Source organism: Corythoichthys intestinalis, chromosome 13 (assembly GCF_030265065.1).
Source record: "Corythoichthys intestinalis isolate RoL2023-P3 chromosome 13, ASM3026506v1, whole genome shotgun sequence".
NCBI classification, from domain to species: domain Eukaryota; kingdom Metazoa; phylum Chordata; class Actinopteri; order Syngnathiformes; family Syngnathidae; genus Corythoichthys; species Corythoichthys intestinalis.
Window position 1 is genome coordinate 14798510 of NC_080407.1, and position 12589 is coordinate 14811098.

At 40.5% G+C, this 12589-nt stretch overlaps 2 protein-coding genes across 4 annotated transcripts in view; one reads left to right on the plus strand and one right to left on the minus strand.

The window, feature by feature from the left end:
- The window catches only part of LOC130928701 (synapsin-3-like), a 383502-nt gene that overhangs the window by 288803 nt on the left and 82110 nt on the right, over positions 1-12589 (minus strand). The gene's annotated exons all lie outside the window — the stretch shown is intronic.
- Positions 1-12589, plus strand: part of LOC130928708 (chemokine-like protein TAFA-2) — an 86027-nt gene that overhangs the window by 58743 nt on the left and 14695 nt on the right. For both annotated transcript variants that reach the window (XM_057855425.1, XM_057855424.1), the window contains exon 2: positions 7638-7732. In XM_057855425.1, coding sequence (XP_057711408.1) covers positions 7639-7732 — 94 coding nt within the window. In that variant the 5' untranslated portion in view covers position 7638. The remainder of the gene's footprint in view (positions 1-7637; positions 7733-12589) is intronic.

The window sequence follows — 12589 nt, forward strand, 5'->3', positions numbered from 1 at the left end:
TCTATTAGTCAATGTGGCGGCAGCCTTGCAACAAAGAGCTTTTTACGTTGAAAATTCTTGTAAATAAATACTTAAATCCCCGAATTCTTTATAGGTATGGACGCAAAACAGTCTCAAGTCTTTGTTATATGAGCAAAAAAACGGGCAGTTAGCATTTATTTTTCGTAAATATGTCAAAGTACGATGCTAGCCTGTTAGTCAATGTGGCGGTGCCTTACAACAAATAGCTTTTTACGTTGAAAATTATTGTGAATAAATGCTTAAATCCCTGAATTCTTAATAGATATGGACGTAAAACAATCTCGATTATTTGCTAACAGAGCAAAAAACCGGGCAGTTAGCATTAATTTTACGTAAATATGTCGAAGTACGATGCTTGTCTGCTAGTCAATGTGGCGGCAGCCTTACAAAAAAGCTTTTTACGTTGAAAATTCTTGTGAAAAAAATGAAAAATATATTAGTTACCTTGAATCCTGGAACAAATAACTCTTGAGACAATCCTTCCTGTTTGTATGCGGTACAGCTTTCGTACTTTTTCAACCTAAATCTGGCGTCGGATCGCTGCGTGTGTCACTGTGACAGACTGCGAATAACTGAAGCGGATTGTGGGATGGCCCCCTACTTGAAGGTGCTGTGCAGTGAAGGTGGAATCTGACCTGTCAATATCATCATGAAGTCTATAAGACTACTTACAGTTAGGGAACATATACAGAACGATCAATTATCCTAGTTTTTCAGTCTGTCTGTCAAAAATGCCTCCGTCCAACAGCATTTTCTCAAAACACTACAATTTCTACACGTCCAAGCGGACTCCAGTGCTGGAAGCTCTCACCAAAGCACAGCAATGACGACACAACCCATTCAGGGACAATGGGAAGCCATTTGTAGAATTGCAGCCTTACTGTAGATAGCGGCCATCAAATGACGCGCAGGCCTGCACTTTGTCACCGATGACCCTTTTTTCACACGCGCTTTCATTGACCGAGCGCCATTACCAACCTGAAAAAAACACGGCTATAAATCTGTTGGTGTGAAGGTGAATGTCAGCAGCCAACATGGTGAAACACGGCTCCCTGCTGGCTCTCAATGTCCCATATGAAGCGATTTGAGAAAACACCTTATTATACCACTTAACATAGGACTTCAGGGAAAACTGACTCAGATACATGGTATATTTTTTTTGAAAATGATCAGAATTTTGCATGCTGGGATTCAATGAAAAATAAAGACCTTGAACAGAATCAATTTAGCACAACAGGAAGGACCCCTGAAGAACTTTAATACAGTTTGGCGTGTGTGATACATTTTTAACTTTGGGAAAAGGAACTTTGCAAAACACTTATTTTCCATGCAATTTTGATACCGTGTTCGATCCGGTCATCAGTGAGACGCATCAAAAGTCGGCGCAAAAGCGCTCGCAGACTCTAGAATAACGGTAATTAGCTATGTAAATAACCCGAGAATCCCTCGGTGGTTTAGACAATCTATATGTCAATGAGCGCGGCAAGATAAGAGGCAGGAGGCGGTAAGTAAGGCATCAACGCAGCTTGTAACTTTGCACGCTCGCACCATCCGATACCGAGCCTCTTCCAGTAATTACTGTGCTGCTGCTGCGTTCCATTTTTTCGGGGGATTTGAAACGTGACCGCTGTCTGTCAAAGACGACGCACCCTCGGTTGGTTTATGAAAGTTTGCCTGAGGTTCATTAAAGACCCTAACTTGACCATGGGTGTGAATAGTAAAGGGGATAGTATCCTTTACCATATTTACTGTTTATTACTCTTACACACCCAATATAAAATAAATAGTATTTAAATCATAGTTTAAGAAAACAAGTAGAATATATTTGACATTATAGACTTGGAGTGATTGGAATTTGCAGCGCCAAGACAACGGGCAGATAAGGGTATAACAACTACAGGATGCCTGCTGGCTACGGAAGCCCAACACGCAAGAAGTTGATGGCCAAGACATTTACAAGTCCACACCTTGACCACCAAATCCCCCTATCAGCTCTTCTGGGGGCCAACAATGGACAGTCCAGAACAATAGCGGGACATCCTGTCTTGCCACAAGGAACGCCTGATAACAAGAAGACGCCAAGGCTAAGAATTTGAACACTCAGCGCTCCTTTGGCGCTGAGGCTGACAAAATCTCCAACTCTCCGCACGGACTCCTCTGCCCAATCTGCAACAGACAATTACCCTAAACAACACCCAAACACGTCCTTCTTCCGGACCACAGCCCACCTCACCAGAGCCTTCAAAAGACTTAATTCTTTAGGTAGCCCTGTCTTTTGTCAGGAATATTTTGTTGACCTGTGATTTGGTGACCCTGGATCCAGCCTTCCTCTTCCTCTGGGTCTGTTTGCAGTTTTCCCTTGCTGTTTGATTGCTGTTGACTTGTAATAAACTGTCAAGTTGTGTTTCGAAGCCTTTCTCCAGCTTTTAAAATGGAGTCATTACAAGGGGTTTATAAAACTAAGATGAACACGCGGAGGTTTGCCTTTTGGCAGGGTGCTGGGAGTTGTGCCGGCCCGGGTCGTTGGAATTGTGCTGGCGTGCGCTGGCCAACAATAGCTCCTAAATAGCGGTATTTGTATGATATTAAATTATAGTCCTCCTCCAACCCAAGGGGCGCTAGAGGTAATGGGCCTAAACCAACCAACATTACAAGGGGAAAAAAAATCAAAACAGACAAAGTAATTGATCTGTACTAAGCTATGGCAATGTACAAAGTGGGAACTATCAAATACAATATTAGTATGACCGCAAGTTACCAAGGTTGCCAGCTGGCGAGTGCTACCTGACAGTTACCTCAATCGATCCCAACAAAAAAGGGTGTGTTAAATATATTTGCACATAAATTAACCCAGGGGTCTGCAACCAGTGGCTCTTTGTTACAATAGTGTAAACTTTTTCAAAGCCATTGAACATTTGTTCATTCCCTGCCAACCCTCCCGCCTAAAATGGATTGGATGTCTCGTGCCATCAATGGCAGGCACTGAGTGAGTCGCAGATGTTCTTACATTGATAAAATAATCGATTCAGGAATAAGCTAGTTACAACTTCATTTTAATGTGTTGATGGGAATGAAAGAAAAGAAACACTCGCCCCACAGTCAAACATGGCGGAAGTTCCCTGATGTTTTGGGGTTGCTTTGCTGCCTCTGGTACTGGACTGCTTGACCGTGTGCATGGAATTATAAATCTGAAGACGACCAACAAATTTTGCAGCATTATGTCGGGCCAAGTGTGAGAAAGCTGGGTCTCCCTCAGAGGTCACGGTCTTCCAGCAGGACAATGACCCAAAACACATTTCAATAAGCACTGGAAAATGGTTTGAGAGAAAGCACTGGAGACTTCTAAAGTGGCCAGCAATGAGTCCAGACTTGAATCCCATAGAACACCTTTGGAGAGATCTGAAAATGGCAGTTTGGAGAAGGCACCCTTCAAATCTCAGAGACCTGGAGCAGTTGGCCAAAGAAGAATGGTCCAAAATTCCAGCAGAGCATTGAAAGAAAATCATTAATGGATACCGGAAGCGGTTGTTCGCAGTTATTTTGTCTAATGGTTGTGCTACCAAGTATTCGGCTGAGGGTGCCAATACTTTTGTCCGGCCCATTTTTGGAGTTTTGTGTAAAGTGATAACGATGAAAAAAAAAAATTCCATTCTCTTATGTTTTTTCATTGCAAACAAAATAAATGATGATATTACAAACAAAGCATTTGTAATTGCAATCATTTACTGGGAGAAATTGAGCATTATCTGACAGAATTGCAGGGGTGCCAATACTTTTGCCCAGCACTGCATTTATATACATGGCGGAAAACACTCAGGTGACTTGAAGTTCCGCTCTGAGACCCCCAATTTGGCCAACTTTCAAAATTGTCCTATATGCATGAGTGATACATCATTGAAAAGCTGAAAGTCTCAATTTTCTGGGGGAAGAAAATTTTTGAACAGGAGGGCATTTTTAAAAATAAAATGTTTTTTAAACAGCAAAACCCTATCTGGAGGTGAGAACACGCGAGAGCAGAAATATAGACGCCATGACTTTAACGAGATATTATCGCGTACTTACCTTGTTTCGATCCAAAAACTCCATGTAGCATGTATCACTGAGTGTCAAGACACAGCTGTGAATGGCCACAGATGGTTTTTTGGGGGATTTTATGGGTGAAACATGGTAATATAACAAGGGTGGCGATGCAGGAATCGCAGACATCAAGGAGTGGTCAAAATGTTCTTTTTCATATAGTTACCCTTTTAAATGGTTTTTTTTTTTTTTTTTTTTCTTTCTTTGTTTGGATCGATTATTTATCATCTAACATATCGGAGAAAATGCGACAGTAACAAAACAAAAAAAACTTAACGATAGTTATGAGGTAGATATCCGTGACGTTTTTACAGACGCCATTCTTTATTGTGACATATTTTGTTTAAAAGTTTAAAATATGTGAGAGAATTTTTTCAAGTCGTTTTTTTTTTTTTTTTTTTTCAAACGGAATATGACACATCAATTAATGATTATCAGCTAAAAAAGACATTTTGAATAATAAATGTAGTTAATTACTAGTGTTGCACGGATACCATTTTTTGGGCCCGATACCGATACAGATACCTGGCTGTGCAGTATCGGCCGATACCGATACCATTCCGATACCACTGTTTGCAAAAAAAAAAAAAAAAACATATATTATACAGTATATATACAGTGGGGAAAACAAGTATTTGATACACTGCCAATGGGTTTTCACATTGGCAGTGTATCAAATACTTGTTCTCCCCACTGTATATATGTACGTATAAGGGATGCAACGATACAGTTAAGTCACGGTTCTGTATGATTTTCGATACAATTCAATACATTTAATGCTCTGAAACAGAAAATACAACTGTTATTATTATTATTATTATTATTATTATTATTATTATTATTGCTAACAAGCAAAAATAACAGTGCCATCATATAAACAAGCATTTTAGTGCATAATATTTACGTGCTTGCTTCTTACTGATCTGAAGAAATTTTGTATATACTGGAAGTGCTGAGAACAATCTTTACTGTTTGTAAAGTGGGGCGCACTGTTGATTGCTGCAGCTCTTTTAGCAGCTATATTTACCATATAAGCAAAACATCCTATTTGTGGTCCGAATCCATCTGTGTCACGTACTGAATGAACAATATTTGCAGCATTATCTATAGTCACTGGTATGGATTGATTTGGCCTTTTTAACTTCCATTCAGTCATGACAGTATAGAATTCATCGATGTAGTATATGGACTACGCGTCGCTCTGGGCTCACGCAGCTAATGTCATGGGATCTAATAAAGCACATCTAGGTTGCTATTTGATGATATCTAGTGTGTGCGCGCGCGAGAGTTGGCATGGGATCTAACATAGGACATCTAGGTTGCTATCTGATGATATCTCGTGTGCGCGCTGCGCCGCTTGGGTGTTTTCTGGCCACAGAAGTCACTTCTGCTCATTACTGCACAACACCAGCATAATATGACAGTCGACTTTCATAAACAGGACGAATTTGAAGTACGGCGCTCTTAATTTGCCACTCATTGTTCATCATGAAACCATGAGTTTGCTTAGTCTCTCACAGTCTTAAGATTTCTGATCCCATCGGCGCTACTACAGCAAGCGTTAGCTTGAACATGCTTATCGTTGGTGAATGCCATGTTAGAAACGCAGCGTAACGTCGCGGATATGCAGTGTAGTGAACATCCTTAATATTGAATACGAAGGTGCTAATTTCGATTGGTAATTTCGAGACAAAGACATACAGATGTCATGCATCGAGATTTGGGAAGTTGGCTCACGTGGGGAGGACAGTTCATTTGCGCTAAAGTGTTGCCAGTAGATGGTATCGGCACCCTAAATGTTGGTACTCGCCGATACCGATACCATCAATTCGGGCTGGATCGGCACCCCCTGCCGATACTGGTATCGGTATCGGTGCAACTTTATTAATTACCTTTGTTTTATGGCTGGGTTGAAACAAAAGCTATTGCGCGACGTCTGTAAACAGGAGTTTTCAGGGTAAAACGGACAAATTAAAATAGTTCGGGGGATTAATGCGCCATGAATCTGCTATTGCAGCATATAGACATATTGTTCTATCAAATACAACGGTTGTTTTGGATTAAAATACAGCAGTTTCTTTTAAAGAGGAATGCAAGAGCAGAAACTGCTTTTTCAGTCTTGTCTGGGTTTTCCGCCATATACCGTATTTTTCGGATTATAAGTTGCAGGTTTTTTTTTTTTTTTTTTTTTTTTTCATAGTTTGGCTGGGGGTGCGACTTATACTCTGGAGCGTCTTATTTGTGAAATCATTAACACATAATTATATCATTTTAAATTTTATTTTGGTGTTTTGGAGTGACACTGATGGTTTTGTAAATTTGTTAGCATGTTCTTTATGCTATAGTTATCTTTATAACTCTTAATAGCTATGTTACGTGAACATACCGGACACGTTCGAATTTCATTGTTCATGAATCCTTTAACATTATCATACTCTACACCAGACATGTCCAAAGTCTGGTCCGGGGGCCAAATGCGGCCCTAGGTCAAATTTCATCCGGCCCCCAGCCTCTGTCATAAAATCAATAACGTCTAGCCCGCACACAGACTTAATAAATTGGTCAGCAGTACTAGAAATACCAGCATATGAAGTCGCGTACACACTAAATTTACCCACTAAAAGTCAGCAGCACTCCAAGCAACATTACCCCTTGTGACCCTTTTCTTCCAATTTTCTAAATTGGCGACAATAAACCAAAAAAACAACAACTGAGCAACAACTTTGTCGGCCTCATTTGCAAAGAGACAGTCGCTGTTTTTAAGGAGTTCGATGTGAGGCGATATTACCAAACAAGACACGCCTGACATGTACGACTAGATTACAGGGAAGATGCACAGCGAGAAGATGAAGCAACTTGAAACTAGTTTAATTTCACACCAGCATTATTTCGCAAGAGCCCGAGAGTCGAATGAGAACGCCACAAAGGCTAGTTGCGAGACTGTTGAAATTATGAATTAAAAAAAAAAAAATAACAGAATGGCTTCCTAAAATTTGCTTAAATATATTGTTCTATGTAAAGGACGTCAGCCAAGGTCGGCCCCCCACATTTTTACCACACCAAATCTGGCCCCCTTTGCAAAAAGTTTGGACACCCCTGCTCTACACTTATTCAGCATGTTTTTCTTTATTGTATTTTTATTTTAAATTGCCTTTCAAGATGACATATCTGTTCTACGTGTTGGATTTTATCAAGTAAATTTCCCCCCAAAATGCGAATTATACATGTTTTTTTTCCTCTTCGTTGGGCATTCTATTTTTTGCAGTTCATTAAATGTTAGATGCCAAAGGGCTATTGTGGCACTAGATATTTTGGGTGAGAGACACTCAAACGTCTCTTTTAGCTTTTCAGGTTGCCGACCCCTGAACTAACCAAACAGAGACACCTCCAACGAACTGAACCGTGACTTCTGTGTACCATAACAACAAACAGTTGAACTGGGACGTTTATCTCTGTCACTAGCTGTAAATACGTCAATTAACTACTGTTTGTAGGTTTCATAATAATTCTGATTGACCGTTTAACTCTGAATTTTCCAGGATGAGTGAGCGACAAGTGCCGGTTGGAAACAAAGGGCTTCTAATGGTCATGGTACTCGCCATCAGCCTGTGGGACCTGTCTGAGTGCTCCACAGGTGAGTCAATTTCCTTACAAATCACCACGGTAACCATTCATCTCACTGGACCTATATTTTCTTTCATTAAAAATGCTTCATGTTCGAACAAAGCTGGTAAATAAGCAGCCTTGAAATTTGAGACTTGCACATAAAGAAACTCCTTTCCTTCCAGTCCAAGAGTAAACGCAAACTATGAACAGATTCCAGATACTGAACTTGATTCATCCTCAAAACAAGGTCACATATAAAACGCTCCCCTGGGATCTTGTCGAGTTGCCATCCATCTGTTCGCTTTCGGGAATTGCAAGCGCACAAGTGGTGCTTTTCGATAAGAAAAAAAAAAAAAAAAATTTCAGTAATTTGAGCTAATTGTATGGCGTCCACTCCACTCAATCCCTTCCTCATTAAAAGTGTTGTCAAGCTTTGGAAACCCGGCGAGATCAATTATGGTGAGTTGGTAACACTACAAGTGGAAGCTAAACCGCATGTTTGAGCGCTCCACGGCCACGCGGGTAATTGGTGGCGTACGGGCGTCGCTCCTGGTGTCCATTTGCGAGCATGATAGATAGATACGCACCTCTCTTCCCCTTTGTCGACCAATTAGGCTGAAGCGTGCATCTTTGATGCGCCCGCCTTTGACTGGCAGAGACGCGCACTCGAGGCGATCATTTTAGCAGGAAGTGGATGCGAATAATCTCCCATCCTATTTCTCTCTGATAACCAACGCGGCCCGCTAATTTCCCCAGTGCGTTGTGTCTGTGGCTGTAAACCTGTTGTAATTCAGGGCATGAAACCAGCCCAGCGCACATCCAAAACACGGCAAATTAATTTGTTCTCCGAGAAGAAAGGAAGAAATGATTTCCTCTTCTCGAGAAAAATAGGGCGAGTCAGTACAGCGCAGTTTGAACGGAAAAAGGGGAATTGAAAAAAATGCTTGCGTTATGTGAAGATGCATTTAGTGGCGGATGCTGGTCTTTCAATGAGAGGAAGATCAAAGTGTGTCCGCCTGTGAGCACTTTGTGACGGCTGCTCGGGAAGTCTCCAAACACAAGCAGCGACAGGAGAAAAAAAAACACCAGAAACTCGTCATTTTTACCAAAGAGAGTGTCACTACAGTAGTATGATAAGGAAAGTCTCCAGTTCAACTAAGAACAACCCATTACCATTACCTATTGGTTGACGACCAGTAGTCTATACTTGATTATACTTGATTAACTTATCTGGGTTTTGCACACTGATTTATTACTGTTTTTAGCTGGTATATTTTGCTCAGCACTTTAGCACTGACATGACCTCATGCTGCTGTTGAATCTTTGTTGTACATACAGTGGGGAGAACAAGTATTGCAGTGTATCAAATACTTGTTCTCCCCACTGTATGTCCAATACTGTGTCAATGTTTACACTTGGTACTTAAGGGTACAGTGGGGCAAATAAATATTTAGTCAACCACTAATTGTGCAAGTCCTCCCACTTGAAAATATTAGAGAGGCCTGTAATTGTCAACATGGTTAAACCTCAACCATGAGAGACAGAATGTGGAAAAAACCACAGAAAATCTAATTGTTTGATTTTTAAAGAATTTATTTGCAAATCATGGTGGAAAATAAGTATTTGGAGAAGACCAAAAGTTCATCTCAATACTTGGTTATGTACCCTTTGTTGGCAATAACGGAGGCCAATTGTTTTCTGTAACTCTTCACAAGCTTTTCACACACTGTTGCTGTTATTTTGGCCCATTCCTCCATGCAGATCTCCTCTAGATCAGTGATGTTTTGGGGCTGTCGTTGGACAACACGGACTTTCAACTCCCTGCTCACCGCGTACCATTTATTAATTATTTATTTATTTATTTATTTGAATCCTGTGGCTTATAGTCCAGTGCGGCTTATTTTTTTATTTTTTTGAGTTAATAGGTAACACTTCATTTGACGGCGGCGTCATAAAACTGCCATAAGACAGTCATAATTATGACATGCTACTATCATGGGCATTAATGAATGTTTATGACAGATGCCATTAATGAAATAACTAGAACAGTAACTGAAGAAATAATTAGCACAGAACATGCATTTTGATTGCTATTTACATCTGTAGCGCTGCAATGCATGCTAGGATGCATGTTGGACGACAACAGTGTTCAGCAGGTGGCAGCAGAGGTTGACTGTCTCCCCCCAGAGAACAGTGATGGCCAAATGAAGCTTCTTGAAGCAATGAATTTTTGCAGCCATTTGGTACAAAACATCATTATGGTTCATTTGGTCCTATGACAGTCTTATGATGACGCTGTCAAGTAAAGTGTTCCCGGTTAATATCTTTTGGTGTAAATATCCCATAATACAGTGAGGACAGCTGCAGCTTATAGTCCAGTGCGGCTTTTTTTTTTTTTTTTTTTTTTTTTTTTTTTTTAATATTCATTTGGGTTAATAGGTAATACTTTATTTGACGGTAGCGTCATAAGACTGCAATAAGACCGTCATAATTATGACATGCACTATCATGGGCATTAATGAATGCTTATGATAGATGTCATCCGGCAAATTATGTCACTAACTCCATTTATGTCCAGCTCCGATCTTTTACGTTCATTCAAAAGTGATATCATTTGCCGGATTGCACAAAATGACATCTGTCATAAGCATTCATTAATGCTCATGGCAGTGTCATGTCATAATTATGATGACAGTCTGATGGCACATCTGTCAAATAAAGTGTAACCAAATACCATACCTAGCAATTAATGAAACAATTTGAACCGTAACTGAAGAATTCGCACAGAACATGAATTTTGATTGTTATTTACATCTGTAGCGCTGCAATGCATGCTAGGAGGCATGTTGGACAACAACAGTGTTGACAGCAGGTGGCAGCAGAGGTTGACTGTCTCCCCCCAAGGAACCGTGATGGCAAAATTAAGCTTCTTGAAGCATGATGGTTCATTTGGTCCTATGACAGTTTTATGATGGCGCTGTCAAATAAAGTGTTCCCTGTCAAAATCTTTTCGTGTAAATACCCCATAATACAGTTGCGGCTAAAAGTACAGTGCGGCTTATCTATGAACAAATGCCGTTTTCGTGTCAAATTTGGTGGGTAGCGGCTTATCGTAAATTTAAAATTACAGTAAATGCATCTCCGAAGCAACACTAATCAGTATTCGTTTAATTGTATCACATATCTACATGAGATTGAATAATTCATGACGTGATCGGCAATTATAATCCATCTGTACGAGAGTTGTAAAAGGCACAAAAACAGTGTTCACGATCCCATTATCAGTCCCATCATACGAACAACACAAAGTTTGCATCATTCGCAGTTTCCTCTCGCTCTCCTGGGACTAAACTGCACATACGCTCTGTATATTCAGCAAAAAAAAAAAAAAGACGCATCGCTTCTCAATGAAAGCAGTCTCGGTTCAAAGAATTCACTGAGCCGACATCTTTCTTGTGAAAAGTAGCATAATACGTTCGCAGTGGGTATCAGGTTCATACTGTGGTACTTTTCGGGATGTGATCAAATGTTGAGCGAGTGCACTCAGGCGCGCACAAAAAAAAAGATGGGTGAAAAATGAGTCGCACTGACTGATTTGAATTCCTATCCCACACTACTTAAATCTGAGGAATAGTTCATTTAAACTTCTAAATAAGAACACGCTTTACATTCCCTGCATGTAATGTATGCATTAGACACAATGTAGCCTGAGGTGCTGCGCTCTAATGTAATAACGTATGCATCATTCCATCATTATGGAAATATTCAAACGAAGTCATTCCGCCACGATGTCTTTGTTATCAGTTTCAACGTACTAGCAGAAAATGGAAGTGAACTTCCTCCACGCCAAACTTGTCGCAAGTGGTCTTGGAAAAGTTGCGAAATGCGAGGCGTGAAAGTCAAGCGTCTTAAACGTTTGCCTGACACGTGTTGCCTGAATCTCCTCCGAAGGCCCGAGAGGCTTTCGCCGTTCCCGATTGGATACGGGAGCTCGTCTTAGATGCCCAACAGACGCAGAGAACAGAATTGCAATACGTATCTGCCGAGTAATGTTGGACAACCTTGATGTCATTTCACTACTACAAAGACGCAGACGTTTGGGATCGTATTAGCGGAAGTCCCTTCAGATGGCCGGATCGTGAAAATGTCACAAGCAGTTAATAGAGGAAGGAGCCGTTCAGGCGCTAAATAATTCACACAATGGAGCTTGATCTGGAAATTGGCTCCCAGTTCTGCAGCGTTGCACTTTCGCCGTTCGCGGATCGGACTGCTGTATTAGCAGAATTGGTTCGGTTCTACAGTTACGGAATAATTAAAAATATAATAACAACACAGATTGGTTTCATTGGTCCCATCGATTACAGTTAAGAATGTACTAAATTCATTGAAACAGAGTGAGAAGAAAATTATAGAATTGATACAGAATAAATGCTAAGATGAAAAATAGAGTTGTCCGATAATAACTTTTTAAGCTCCAAAAATCTGGTACTGATATATGCAATTATGGACTTAACATATTATGGCAACTTGATATTGTGTAATTCCTGTAATAATGATAAATGTAACAACTTCAAGGTCTTCCAAATATGGTAATTTTCTGACGACTATAAGACGCCACCCACCAAATTTGACACGAAAAAGGCTTTTGTTCATAGATAAGCCGCACTGGACGATAAGCTGCAGCTGCCCTCTCTGTATTATGGGATATTTACACCAAAAGATATTACCCGAAAACGCTTTATTTGACAGCGGCATCATGAGACTGTCATAAGACCAAATGAGCCACAATGAAGCTTGGATCCAATTGGCTGCAGAGCTTCATTGCGTCATTGGCGACTGTTGTTGTCCAACATGCCTCCTAGCATGCATTGCTGCGCTGCAGATG